Source organism: Boleophthalmus pectinirostris, unplaced genomic scaffold (assembly GCF_026225935.1).
Source record: "Boleophthalmus pectinirostris isolate CB_2022bp ecotype Guang Dong unplaced genomic scaffold, ASM2622593v1 HiC_scaffold_9, whole genome shotgun sequence".
NCBI lineage: Eukaryota > Metazoa > Chordata > Actinopteri > Gobiiformes > Gobiidae > Boleophthalmus > Boleophthalmus pectinirostris.
Genome location: NW_026571541.1, coordinates 27,476,320 through 27,491,355, shown reverse-complemented (window position 1 = coordinate 27,491,355; position 15,036 = coordinate 27,476,320). Strand labels below are relative to the sequence as shown.

Genomic DNA, 15,036 nt, shown 5'->3' with positions numbered 1-15,036 from the left:
ACCTTTTATTACGGAAAGATGTAATATATTTTTGTTCTACCAAAAATGACGAGTGTGACACAGCTGTTCCTGTATAACCTAACTATGTTGTCATCTTGGAAATAAACTATCAACACTAGCCACAGGTGTGACTTTCTTCCTCGGGTTTTGGGACCCTCAGAGGAGATATGAAGACCCATTAGTGAGCTGAATAATTCAAATCTTAATACTTTGCTGATCTCCACTGAGTTCTTGGACACCTCTGTCTGGGTGTCTGGACGTCTGGATTTCTTGAGAGGGATTTTAAGACCTGTGAGGTTCCATTATTATTATGTAGATGACTTGTCTTGTTTTACGTGTCTTTTACTTTTTAAAGCATTCATCCTGAGGTCAGTGGAAGGTGCACACTCACAATTAGTCTTAGGTACATTAGTCACTGGTCGCTGGCGTAAAAATTGGCATGTGGTTAATTTTTCTTAATATTTTACTTTCCTAAATCTGGTTTTATTTTTTCAAATTTCTATAACCATCTATTTTGAGTTTTACTTCCTGTTATAGTGATTGTTTCCCCCTGCCCTGCATTTTGAGTCCTTCCTGTGTTTAAAACATGACAAAAATAGATCAATAATAGTACTGATACCATTAATATTGGTCTTATTGTATGAATTTAAGTACTGCAAAATTAATGTATTACAGAGAAGAAGAAAAAAAGACGGCCACTGTTGAGACTAGAATCTAAATCACTCACAAGGATCAATGCAACCAGATAGCACAGTATCACACTTTGCTTAGATTAAAGTTGAGGATCTGGTTAAGGTACGCTTTGTTCCGTAGGGAAATTTGTCCTCTTCATTCCCCTGTAACACCCACACACGAGGAGAAATATGCAGACTCCACACAGACAACCCAGAACTTTATAGCTGTGAGGTGATAATGTCAGCCACTCAAACAATACGAACAGTACCGCTGAATGCTCAATTTGACAGTTTCAAAACATTTACTACCCCACATGAAAATACTTGACATACTTGGTTCACCTCAGCCCACACCAATCCACACTGACAAACAATGTAATGATGTTTTTCCCACTCCAGTCTTGAGTCTCAGGACAACTGGAATGGCGCTAAGACCTCAAGACTCTCTAGTGTGTAAATTTAGAGCTGTCCCTTGTGTCAGCACCGGTAATGACCCATCTGCTGGTACATAATGGTCTGTTTTAGTGGTTAGAACGCTCTAGTGCAGGGGTCTCCAACCTTTTTCTTCCAGTGAGTGAGCTAACTTTACAAAGCGAAAGTGCCAGAGAGCTACAAATTTTAGTGGTCACAAGAAGTGTAAGAGCTATGGTGAGCCTTAGATAAGGTGCAGTTAGATGCCTGTAAAACATAAACCATTATCCATTTAGTTGTGAACAAAGTTAGGCATCAAAGTGGTACATGTACAACGATAACAGGCGTAATAACTTATTCAGCACAAGCAAGCTACTTGGAAGTAGCCTGATTTGTCAGCCGGGTTCACTTCATAGAATTCGTTCACTCGACGGTAGGTAGGGTTTTTTTTTTTAACCAATCGCTGCTATTTAGTCGTGACATGTAATGCGCCGCTAACGGAGCTAACTGGTATTTTAAGCTTTTCCCAAATCCTGTCAGAAGAAGGGCAATAACGTCTTTCCCCTTGATAAAATTCAACAAACAGCTCTCGTGAATCGTTGCCAACACAGAATGTATGGCTCTTCACTGATTGGTCGGTGCGCGGTCTACAATTTCCGGGGTTCTTGCAAACCGTCTAGTGTATTCTGATTCCTGACCTAGTTGCTGGAGAGAAAACTAGGTGGCGCCAGCCTAGGTAACTTAAAAGGGGGTTGAAAGCTACCAGTAACTCTTGAGACCCTTGCTCTAATGGAATAAGTTAAATAGCCCATATCACACTGTTCTGATCTGTTATAATGTTGTCTGCTTGTCAAAAACATACCTGGAGTTGTGTTTTGTTTCATTCACACGTTTAACACACAAACTCTGCATATTTAGGCTGAGTTCTTCTCTCTTCAGATTAAAAAAAACCCCAGTTCCACCTAGTGATGTGATGCGGTAATACAGGACTCCATATTTTCACTAGAACCATGGACGATTTCAGATCTGGAATTGCCAATCTCTCCTGAACAAAAAGTCAAGTTGGAACAGAGCATTTTGAGCTTTGGAGATGTGGACAGACTAATAACAAAGGGTTACTGAAATATGTGTGAATGTAACAAAACATAACTTAGGTGTGTTCATGAGTAAATTTTGCGTAATGTATGAGCTGTTTTAGCTTCTCTGCTGTTTATTGTTTATCAGTGTGCAGTACAGCTTATTGTTTGAAAGCACAGTCCATGCAGCGTGGCCCTATCACGTTTGCATTGTGTGAGCGTGTGAAGGGATCATGGACACCCCGGCATTACTTGGCTCGTTCCTTTTAGGCCTGCGCTAGCTGTGACGAGACAAGCAGTCCGGGATCTTGTTTCAGCCAGGATGAGGCTATAAGAGACCTGAGAGCACAGTGGACGCACATAAAGCAGCTCTCAGGAAGAATAGCAACAAGTTGACACCAAGGAACCGTGACGAGAAACTAGTTACAGGTGGTAGCTCAGGTCAGCACAGGACAGGTGGAGATAAGAAAGGTATTTGACGGAGAAGTTCAGCTGGAGTGGACCATATTCATTCTTTAGTTTGCTGACTGAACTCTTGCAGAAGAGGTTGGCGTAAAGAAAAACACTATTTAATCTGGAGTGGATGAAGGAACAGCTGAAAGTCTCGCCTTGACCTCTGACCTGTAGGTGAGGGCCATGTTAGCGGCCCGGAGCAGCGGCGGCGGTGTCCAGCCTCCCCACATTCATCGCAAACACTCGGTAGCGTCTCTGAGCGGCACCAAGCGCAACTCCCCGGAAAAGCGCAATGCCTCCGCCGGGAAAGTGCAGTCCCAGGCCCGCAACAAGGCCAGCCTCATCCGGGAGATTGAGACCACCTGGTACCTGAAGATGTTCGGCCTGGGCAAAGAGGAGACGGTGGCGCACAAGACTGGGATGCCCTACAGGTGAGTCCAGAGTGTAGTGCACTGTGGTGGAAGATACAGAAAGTACAGAAGTAAATGTGCAATACTTGGGTAAAATTTGTATCTGTGCTTATTTCACAGTGGGCAATTTTTACTTTACTTCACTACATTTGAGAGCTGGTGTCTGTACTTTCTACTCCACTACATTTTAGATCTGGACTGACTTTGTTTATGGTTTGAGACCAGCTGAAATGACTGATGAGACTTATTTTTAGCACATTTAATTTGAGTTAACATCTCAGCTTTGTGCAAAACAAATACACAAATACACAAAAGCAGCTACAAATGAATCATGCTTTAATTGTTCTAAAAATATCTGCAAAATATTTTTACTTTTTACTCTTGAAGTACATTTTTAAACAGGTACTTCAGTAGTTTTACTTAAGATTTTTCATATGATACTTTTAGTGTTACTTGAGTAGTTCTTTGTACCCCTGTATATGTGCCAGAGGTGGGACCAAGTTGTTGTTTTGCAAGTCTCAAGTAAGTCTCAAGTCTTTGACACCAAGTCCAAGTCAAGTCCCAAGTCAAATACAGGCAAGTCCAAGTCCAAGAGTCACTGGCCCATAAGTCCAAGTCAAGTCCAAGTCGTCTGCTTTGAGCTTCAAGACTTTAAACCTAAATAACAAATATATCTTAGATTTTTGCAATTTATATGATTTTCAAGCTAAATTTTACTTAAAAGTCACAGTATATTCATACATGAGTATTTATACAAGAGATGTAGAAATGCATATTTTTCCTTTTTAAATGTATTGACAAGATCTTAGCGCGAATTAGTGCGGTCAGAATAGAAAGAATTCAGATTTAAAAGTACTTAATAACAGTTATTTTGTCGTGTGTCTGCACTGAAATGAAAGGATCATGTTCTATGTAGTTCCCTTGGTTTTATTGTACTGCGTATTACTTTAGTGTACTGTATATTACTGTAGTACATTTAAGGATACCACATCACAATAATTCAGTTACAACCAAAGTAACAAACAGAGAAGTGGGAGGGACATGGTCCAGTTTGTTCCTGTAAAATTATGCACCACATGCATCAACTGAAAAGTATTTTCTTAAATTTTTTTTAGAAGCATCGAGTCTTCTCAAGTGACAGGGTTCAAGTCCGAGTTAAGTCCCAAGTCACTGACCGTTAAGTCTAAGTTGAGTCCCAAATCTTAGTCCATTTTACCAAGTCATATCTGAAGTCCTAAAAATAGTGACTCAAGTCTGACTCGAATCCAAGTCACGACTTGCATGTGCCCACCTCTGATCTGTAGTATTACTTAAGTAACAAAATTCAGTACTTCTTCCACCACTAGTAGTGTAGTGTTAAAAATACAGATAAGCTGATATATTAGTTGTCTGATAATTACACAGTTTGATGAATTGACCTTAAATCTTCAGCATAAGCCGGTATTTTGTTTGAGATTACCAACTCTGGATGCATTTTTTCCATGTGTTTATGTGTTCATGTGTCTTGCCCCAGTACAGATGTATTGTATAAGTAGTTCTGGAGGTCCAAATATGCCTGCTGCTGGCTGTGTGCATCTAATTAGAAAGCATTTTATTTCCTAATAATCAGGAAGTACTCAGTCTATTAAAATGCTAATTGTTGATAGCTTTACTGTCATGGCAGAACTTCGCTCTGGTCTCTTAAGAGTTGTGGAAAACGTGTATAAACTCATTGACTTAAGTTGATTACAATGAAATAAAATGATATAGTTGCCTCAGTCTCACTGAATTTTAACAACAAAATTTCTTGCTTTTTTTTTGCAAGTTTTATGTCTCCCCTTTTAAGTCCACTTTTAAATGAATAATGCTTGTTGAAGAGAATTTACCACTAATGTTCAAATTCCTGTTGATGTGATGATGTCTTGAACTATCCAAATGGCAAATTCTTGTTGTACATGATATGTATGATTTTTGACGTGATCCAAAAACTCGCTGTATTACAACAAAAATCTGTATTTTAACAATATTAAATGTAGCTGTTTTATAGAAAGTTATAAGCTTGTGATGCCATCTGAAACCTAGCAATTATTTATTTTTATTTTTTACTTGCAGTTTATAATAATCAAAGCACGATTTTTTTGTAGCTATTCTGGTTGCTTTATATTTGTATTTCCGTATAGATCAGCACATCTTCTTAAACATATCCATCCTTCCACATTTTTTTCAGAACACAAAAGAGTTGCAATGTTGTAGTTTTGTCTTTCTGTTGATTTCATTTTGCTTTCCTGACCTGCTGCTTTTGCCATGCACCAAACATAGACCCCATCCATTTATTGACCGTACTTTGTCTGACCTCTTTCTAACACCCAAGCCTCTTCTGACCTATTGCATCACAGCCAGACCGAGAGTGACCAGGCCGGACCACTGTTAGCACCGAGCTGTGAATTCTGTACACGTCTATATCAGGTTTTGTTTGGGTTCCTTCTGTCGACATGATGTTGAGTTGTCCTAGCCGAGTTTGACTTTTCACCTCAGAGATTCCGTTGTAGAGAAGTTTATTTATATTACACTATTTCTGATTTGTGTTATAATGTTGTTTCCTCATCAAAAACATGCCCGGAGTTCGGTTTTGTTTCATTCACACATGTTTAACACACAAATCCTGCACTGGAATTTCCAATCTTCACTGAATTATAGGTAAAAAGTAGCTGTTAATTTCATGACATCACAAGGTGGAACAGAGCATTTTCAGCTTTGAAGATGTAAACAAACTAATAATAAAGAAAGTTACTCAAACATTTATACTCACAGCAAGATAATACAAGAAATACTAGATGGATTATCTTAATGCGATACTGTGGAGCACTCCAGAGAAAATAATAACATCTCCATGAATGCAAGCAGATGGTGGACCCCACCACAAAAAACTTACTTACTGTACTTTTGATACTAGAAAATGTAACCAGACAAGGGTTGCACAATTAATAAAAAGAGATTGGAAATTTGAATAGATGCAATTAGCAAAAGTACCATAATTTCCTCCACAAACAACAAAAGCTCTTATGTCTTATTTCTTATTCTGCATAAAAACTGCCTGCTAACCTGTAGTTTAGATCTGCACAAATGTGATTCTTGTATTAATTTGTCAGTTCTTTTTGTCAGTTCATCTAGACACGTTTAAAATGTAAACTCTAAACAGAATCCTATTATCAAAAGTCCTTACACAAAATTGACTCTTGTGAACTTTGACCCATGTTATAATGCTGTTACCTCTTCAGTAACACACCTGGCGTTGTGTTTTGTTTCATTCACACATTTGAGTAATCCTTTATTATTAGTCTGTCTACATCTCCAAAGCTCAAAATGTTCTGTTCCACCTTGTGACGTCATAAAGCTGTAGTTTTCATGTTCAGCAGCTACCTTTTACGATTACTTCATTTGCATTTCCAGAGCTGAAAAGATCCAAATGATTCTAGTGAAGGTGTATGGAGTTTAAAAACACAGTGGAGCACTTCCTGTATTACCACATGACATCACAAGGTGGAACAGAGTGTTTCCTGTTTGAGAGAAGCACTCAGCCTAAATATAGGGTGTTTGTGTGTTAAACATGTGTGAATGAAACTAGGGATGTGGAAAAATATTGAAATATCGATGTATCGTATTGCTTAATGTAATGATACAGAATCGATATCGTGGGCTGCTGTATCGATATATCGCCAAGGGTATTTTTTGGTTATTTTACTCAATTATTTTGTTACAGAGCTACAGTTTTGTTGTTTGCTCAGAGGAAGGAAACTCATTTATACGACACATTTGTCATTTTCACTGTTTGGATGATTAAAATGTTTGTATTTCATAAAAACTTTGCACAAGAAGTGGTTTAACAAAGATTTTTAGTATCACAGCCATGATTTAGCATCGATTTTTTATTGAAACATATAAAATTTATTTGAAATATATGGTATTGAATCGAAAGTGCACTGTATCGAGATATGTTTCGTATTTTGGCCTATGTATCGAGGTATGTATTGTATCGGCAACTTCTTAATGATACTCAGCCCTAAATGAACCAAAACACAACTCCGGGTGTTTCTGATGCGGAAACAACATTATGACATAAATCAGAAAAAAGCATCATATGGGGGCTTTAAAAACATACATTGCAAATCTATTCTCAGCTGCAATGCTTGTCAAAAAAAATCGCAATTCAATTTTTGTTTTTCCCAAATCCTTCATTATACATAATTATCACATTGCCACAAACACCCAGAATAGTATTGTGTATTCTCTGAGTCATTTCTGGGCCAGACTTGTGTGTCACCTGATCCTCTGGTAATGCTAATAGCGAGCATCTGTCTTGCCGCGTTAGTTTTTGTTGACATCTTCTAACGCCATGGTGACACAACAAATGGCTGGCTGCGTGAACTGTTTTGATTCTCATCTGTGTCATATCGCCGTAATAGGCTCCATTCTCCCCGGTAACAGCTCAGAGAGGGCTTATCTCGAATTTTCTCACGCCCTTATTTTCATATCTTTCTTCTAAATGCGTAATCCATCTGTGCTCTGTTCCAATCATTTCACAGTTTAAGCCTCACATTCAACTGCCTATCAAGTGTTTCGCTATCTCTCGGATTCCCTGCTGAGTTTGGGGTTTTTCACGATACCCATTATAGTAAAATTGAAAGTTAATGTAGAACCCGTGTTGATGGAAATGTGTGTCTCCCAATAGGGCAGTCTTGGTGCCTATTTCAATTTGGATATTTTATTCTCTCTGGTTTATTTGCCCCAGAAGTTCTGCTGCTAGAAGGACTTACCTGAAAAATCTTTGCTGTTTTATAGCGATGCGTTTACTTTTGCGTCTTAGAAAATAATTGTTGTACTCCATGACGAGAAACAGGAAGCAGCGAGGCGATAAACTCCTTTGTTGTTGACATTGAATTCACAATTTATCAAAAATATAACAAAATATCAAAATTGAAATAGGCACTGACACAGTTTTTTGATTGGTGTTATTTGAATTAAACTTTAAATGAAATATTGGAAATAGAGGTCAAAATAAGTTTTTTTTGTTTGACACTAAAAAGGAATAATGAAATAACAAACTGTTTTCAGATTTTATTATTTTTCGTTCTTAATTGAAATTCAAAAGAACAAATGGTACACAGACCACTCTGCAGTTGATCATATTTTTAATTCAGATTCAGTAATAGCACTTTCTAACCAGTAATCACCTTCAATTTTGAAAGTAATAATGAAATGAAATAATGAAAATCAAAACAGACAAAAATACAAAATAATAATAATAACAAAAAAACTCCCACAACCCACCCCTCTCTTCACACTTATCACACCCACACACAAAAACACGGGGCAAACAAGCATTTACTGTCAGTTAAGTCCAGTCCTGTCAAGATGTTAAAAAATATGTCAGCTTGGGTCTTTTTAATGGAGAAGTCTACAGCCAATACACTGTCAGGAAAAGCATGTGATTTGGAGCTGAGTTCAGAATTTTGAGGAAGAGATTAAAATTTTTTAGTTAGACATTTTAGAAATTTTTTGTCAGGTAGAGCGTCTACAGAATGTTTTACAGCTTCAGCTGCGATTTCAAATGTCCAAAACTCAGGGAGGAAGATGTAAGTCATAAACAGGCGCTTTTGCGAAAAGTTCAAATATTAACAGTTCAAAGGCACTGTGGATTCTTAGCTGCAAAAAATATCCATAATCCAGTTGTTTTAAGTCCAAAATGCCCATTTAAATAGCACAATTCTAGAGAAGTCTTCCAAATGTTGACTTTACAGGTCTCTGGGCTGCCCTAAAGATGTATACTTTGAGTCTGTATATTTTGATCGCCATGAGGGAGGTTTTGTGTTTTGGTGTTTTAAGTGATATCTCTTGATCTGTTTGGATTTCCAAGAAAATTCCAATGCCTTTCTTTTTTTTGGGTATCCCATAGAATGCCTTGGAATAAAGATATGAAATGCATGTTGATTCAGGCCAGGCCCATGATCAATTTCTGTCATTTTTGGGTTTCTACCTCAAGAGCTATAGCGCCACCAGCTGGTTAAAGTTGGACATGTATTCATATTGATACCAAACTGCATAAAAACTTGTTTAAAAGGATATCTATTCATCTGCTTGGATTAAAAATGAAATGTCATTGTGCGTGTGTCACCTTTCCTGCTCTTGCCTATTCTGCAGCTACATTGCAAGGCCTCTGCATTGCTGCTCGCAGCTATATTTTTTAATTTATTATTACCATTTACCATTTTTGCTCTTTGTTATTACGTGTTTTGTATCTCAGTTGATAGAGGGTTTGTTAACTCTTCTGAAGGTTTGCACTTCAAATCCCACTCTTGACATAAACATCATTGGTCCAGCAGTTGGATTCACTGACTCACAGGTTGGTGGTGAGATTCTAGCTCCCCCAGATGAATGCTGTCATTGTATCCTTGGGCAAGACACTTAACTCACCCTGCCCCTAGTGTCTGCATACACTGTTGTGTGACGTGAGTGAGTGGTTTCTTGATGTAAAGCGCCCTGAAGATTGAAAATAGTAAAAATATGATGTGTGAGATACTGTTTCCAAATAAATGTCTAATTTAAATCCAAATGAATTTTTTTGTGTGTTGATGATTAAAACTCTGTATTGTTAAAACAAAACAAAACAAAAAAAAAACATCAAAAGGGGTTTGATGTTACAAAAATTTTACAGATGTTTTCTTTTTGTTGCAAACCTAAACCTGGACAATGAATCAGATGGATTATTGATACTATGATCAAAGAAGTGAGATAGTTCATATTCTTTTAATACCATTGTCTAATAGGTACCATATGGTTAATAGTTTCTCTATGTGAAACTTTAAATACGTTAGTTAAGTTATGTTAAAGGTTCAATATCATGTTATAATGTTGTTACCTCATCAAAATCATGTATTTCATTCTTAAATTCTTCATCATTAGTCAGTCTACACCTCCAAAACTCAAAATGCTCTGTTCTTCTTTGTGATGTTATGATGTGGTAATTTTTAAGTTAACAGCTCCTTTCACCCTTTGTTTAGTAGAGACTGGACAATTCCAAGACTGAAATTATCCAAATAATTCTAGTAAAAGTGCATGGTGTTTAGAAACACAGTGAAACAAAAAACGACAAAACACAACTCTGGATATGTATTGATGAGGAAACAACATTATAACATAGATCAGAACATAGCGTAATATGAGCCCTTTGGTGTGCTATAATCCATCAAGACACGCTTTCCTTCTTATGATTTAGTGACCTGAATAATCACAATTATCAATTAAATGAATTCTCTTGACATCTCTCTTCCTGATTCAGACGTGCTAATGAGTGTGTGCACGCTGTAGAGACTGGCACAATCAGGACACCCTCAGGTCAGTGGGCCCCTTGGCAGGATCATGATGACCCAGACTTATAATCCATGCAATTCATTCATTTATACAAGGCACGGTATGAGCTGTTATGAGTATTGTGTAGGGATGTAATGATATCCAAATCCCACGCTACGATATTTTCACCTCTCATGGTATGGTATTTATTGCAATACTTTACTCTTTTTCCTCTTAAAATGCCTTGACAAGACTTAATCCAAAGAACTAAGATTTAAAAGTGCTTAGAACTGTTATTTCTTCATGTAGTTTGCACCAAAACGGAGCAAAGGATCATGGTCGATGTAGTTCCTTCTGTTTTTTTAGCTATTGCTGCACCATAACAATGAATTTAAGAAAAGAAACTTGTAATTCAATATATTGTGATGGCCCACGATATTGTTGAGAGACTTTTGATGATACAATATGACAATACAATATGACAATATGACAATATTTTGGTTATTGTTACATCCCTAGTATTGTGTGTTTTGGCTTGTTTTGGCTTGTATTACTAACAAGGATGGGCAATATATATAAGTTCCAATAGCAGTATTGGCCAATATTGGAAGGTTTTTGCGGTTCATATCTTTATTTCTGATCTACAGGTATTTGGCACAATAATTGTTAGGTGCTGTCCATAAACTGTGTATATAAAACTACTTAGTTCCAAACAGGAAGTGAACATTGGGGCGATTTTGCCTCCAAAAAATCATCCCTCTCTCCGTAACTGCTGCTGTCAGTGTCCTCATTTTGGTCTTTTGAAATGTTTGTATTAACTCACTCTGTTTTTCTGCTATTTTGTTGTTTTGTCTGTTAATAAATTCCTGTTCCTAATATGGAACTCTAAAATTTGGTCCTATAACTGCTAGTCCCGTAGTCCACTTCTTTATGTAGTTTATTCTGCTGCCCTGGTCTCTGTGCTTAGTGCGTCAGACTCATTAGTAAAACTGGAAATAGAAGAACCAAAAAAGTGACTGTAACCTGCAACAAATATATGATAAATTATTTAAGATCTTACATATAGTTGGTTATTTTTATTTTTACGAGTGAAAAGGTCCGCTTTACTTTAATTTAAGATAAATTTGAGAGCCTAGCCATGGATTGTAAACTCTAAATATTGGTATCGCCAAATATTGGTTAGTGATCAGCAACATGCCAAAGATCGCTTTATTGTAATTTGTTAATATGAAATTATTGTTCTTGAATTATTTGCTTTACTAGAAAATGTCTCAAGTCTTATCTATTTATTTTCTTGGAAAGCATAATTTAGAATTGTACATTAGAGTTGGGTATAAACATTGCAGTTTAGTGAGCGAAGCATGAATCTACGAATGAGAGGGTTGCAGGTTTAATTCCGGTCCACTTCTGGACACTCAGGTCTTGTTTAAGGGGCTCATTTGTTTTGACTTGCTGACACGCTGAGAGCTCCCTCCACGTGCTGTCTATTTAAAGTGCACAGAGTTATGACAAAAGGCGGTGATGAAAGACTGACAGGTGCAAGTGCTTTTGATGTGTGTTTAATAGTGCAACAGAATAATGGGCACCCAATCAAAACGGCTGTGTGAATGATGGTGTGAATGCTACAGGATTAAAATGACAACTCACATATGGGCTCATAAAGGGAGATGTATTTGGAGATACTCACTATTTCAAATCAGTAGTCACTTAAATCACTCTATAAACATAAATAATGTATAGCAACAAAATGATACACCATTCATTATGTGGTGTCTTAAAAAATATTGCTTTTAACACTATTTATTGCAATTGAAACGTGGATGTTCACAAAGCATCTTAGTGTTGTCTTCATTTTAAATTTTCACCAGCAGAGGGCGATCTAATCAAGTTACTCAAGAGTGAAATTTTAGTATAAGGGCACATTCTCCACATTGTACACTACGAAAACATGACATAATAATTAGATTGTGTGAAAAAGCTAATTATGTAACCTTTAGCAACCAAAACGAAGACTTATATTATAGATTTGCCTTTTAATGGCCCTATATAACACAAAATGTACTCTTGTGAGCTTTAAGACATGTTATAATGTTGTTATCTTTTCAAAAATATACCTGGAGTTATGTTTTGTTTCATTCACACATGTTTGAGGAATGCCTTATTATTAATTTGTCTACATCTGCAAAGCTCAAAACGCTCTGTTCTACTTTATGATGTCATGAAGTGGTAGTTTTCAAGTTAACAACTCCTTTTTACTTTTAGTTCACTAGAGATTCCAGGGTTGAAATAATCCAAATTATTCTAGTGCAGGTGTATAGAGCCTAAATACGCAGGGTTTTTGTGTTAAGCATGTGTGAATGAAACAAAACACATCTCCAGGTTTGTTTGTGACAAGAAAACAACATTATAACACACTTTAAATCTGAAAATAGAGTAAATATGGGCCCTTTATCTCTCAAAATGCAAATATCTGTCCACCTGAAACAATGTCTTCTCTGTATACATACATGAACTAAAGTGGAAATAATTAATTACTATACCATCATTGAAAAACATTTTAACTTATTTGTACATATCCATTTATATAATTATGTTTTATTTGACACCAGTCTTACTTATTTTGAATTTATTGTTACCATTTATTTTTTTGGTCTTTCTTATTATAATATATCGTGATAAGTAAATTTCAAGTAATTTCCCTTGTGGATCAATAAAGTTTGTGTAAGTCTAAGTCTAAATGTTGCAGTTATTTAATCCCAAAGTTGTGGTGTTGACAGGCGAAACATCCTTTAGCCACAAGATTATTTTTGATAAGTTTGTGGAACCGTCCCTAACTAATACTAATAATGTTACAACAATAGTACGTTTTCATTTTTGGATATTTCTTACTTAAAGGTGTATTGTGCAACTTTTCTGGTGGAGGGTCCTTCACCTGCTCCATGGAGATGTTTTTGAGTTGCCTTGAATGTTCCATGGTATGACATTAAACACATCTATCTAGCATTCATACATTGTGGGTATTTCTGTTTTATTTATCTCTCCGAATAGGGTTGCCTCTCCACAGATCTGACCTGTAATGTAGCATATAGCTGTCCCACTTGAGATATTGGTTTAATCTCTCTCTGTCGAACATTCTTTTGACTCGTGGGCCACAAAGGGTTCTAAAATTTGACGGAAAGGCCGGACCAGGAGCAGATGATTTGAGTTTTTTCGTAATCCACCTCATAAAAGATAAAAAAAATAACATGGGATACGTAGAAAACATATCCCATGTAGTCGTAGTTTGCCCACCCCTGTTCTAGACAAGGCAATAACACCTCCACCAGAAAAGTTGCATAATGTTCCTTTAAATAGTGAATCCCCCGCAGAGTTCTATAGCCCCCTGCCCTCTATCTGAAATCATGTTATTATCAAATTGTACAGTGTGAACAGAGCCTATATCTCATTGGCCTAAAAAACTGTTCCAATCTCGTGTCTGCTCCTCCACACGCACAGGGACACGAGGCCACTGTGCCAGCTCCACTCTGAGCCTGATGAGCCCAAACACCCACTGAAGTCTGGATATCCTCGCTCTCATTACCATTTCAACAATCGCAGTCATTTTGAGCTCTCTGGTGATTCTGCGTAATAAGTGGGACAGAATAGAATCATAGAAATCCCTGGCTTTACTATGTCTAAAAATAACCCCGGCACTTTTAAACGTTTAAGTGGTATTAAGTATTAAGTGGTATTAATTGCAGCCAGTGTTTGGATATTTGATGTCACTTTATGGTTCGTGTCACTGAATTTGTGTTTATAACCCAAAAGTAAGTGATTAAAGAAACAAACCCTGATTTTATTCATTAAATTGTTTATATTTTTTCAATTTGGAAGTGCACTCTGCAACTTTACTGATGAGGGTTTGCCATTCACTTGTCACTATGGAAATTTTATAGGTGTTTTTATAATTTAAAAATGTCTTGAAAAGCATTCTTACCATTAGCAGGGTCGCCTCTCCACAGATCTGACTTGTAGTTGGCCTGGTGGTGTCACCTGCTTATGTCCATGGAGATAGATTATTTAGATAGTTTAAGTTATTAGGTTCTTTTTCAGACCAAGAGTTTATTTTCATACCTGACAGTTTCTTCCTCAGAGCGGTGTGATGTTGCTGTGACGTGTCCAGTCAGCTGATTTAAACAGGTTTTGGCGCTGTCTTCCTACTGGAGGAGGCAGGATGACAACGCAAACTGCAGTCCGACTTCCTCAGAACAGTATCCCAGGTGTGTAAGAGTAAAAATGCCCCCTTGTTCTGGTTTATCATCCCATTCCCGTATTTCGATCGCCTCTTTTATCCAATGATGGTGTTTGTTTTCCTCTGTCCCAGTGATGTTTGCTCTGTCCCGATCCATAATGTGGTTCTCTTTTTTACAATGGTCAGAGAAGATCGGAAGACCAAATGAACCTCACTGGACGATAGATAGTTTAGTTTAAAGCCATACCCTGGAACATTCCAAGCAAAGCAATAACATCTCAATAGACACAAACAAATGACTCCACCAGAAAGTTACTAGGGATGAGACAATATTGTGATAAAAAGGACTGGCAATAATTGTTCATGAGACATTTTATATTATTGTGATAATTGCCATTGTTTCACCAAAATGTGCTGAAAAAAAATACTTATCCCTAATGTTTTCTTCTAAATCA

General features: G+C 37.0%; 1 protein-coding gene across 1 annotated transcript in view; it reads left to right on the top strand.

The window, feature by feature from the left end:
* The first annotated feature begins 2,551 nt into the window (after positions 1-2,551).
* Positions 2,552-15,036, top strand: part of kcnab1a (potassium voltage-gated channel subfamily A regulatory beta subunit 1a) — a 199,240-nt gene continuing 186,755 nt past the window's right edge. Inside the window, exon 1 of the mRNA XM_020937684.2 lies at positions 2,552-3,045. Within this exon, the coding sequence (XP_020793343.1) occupies positions 2,798-3,045 (248 nt within the window). The 5' untranslated portion in view covers positions 2,552-2,797. The remainder of the gene's footprint in view (positions 3,046-15,036) is intronic.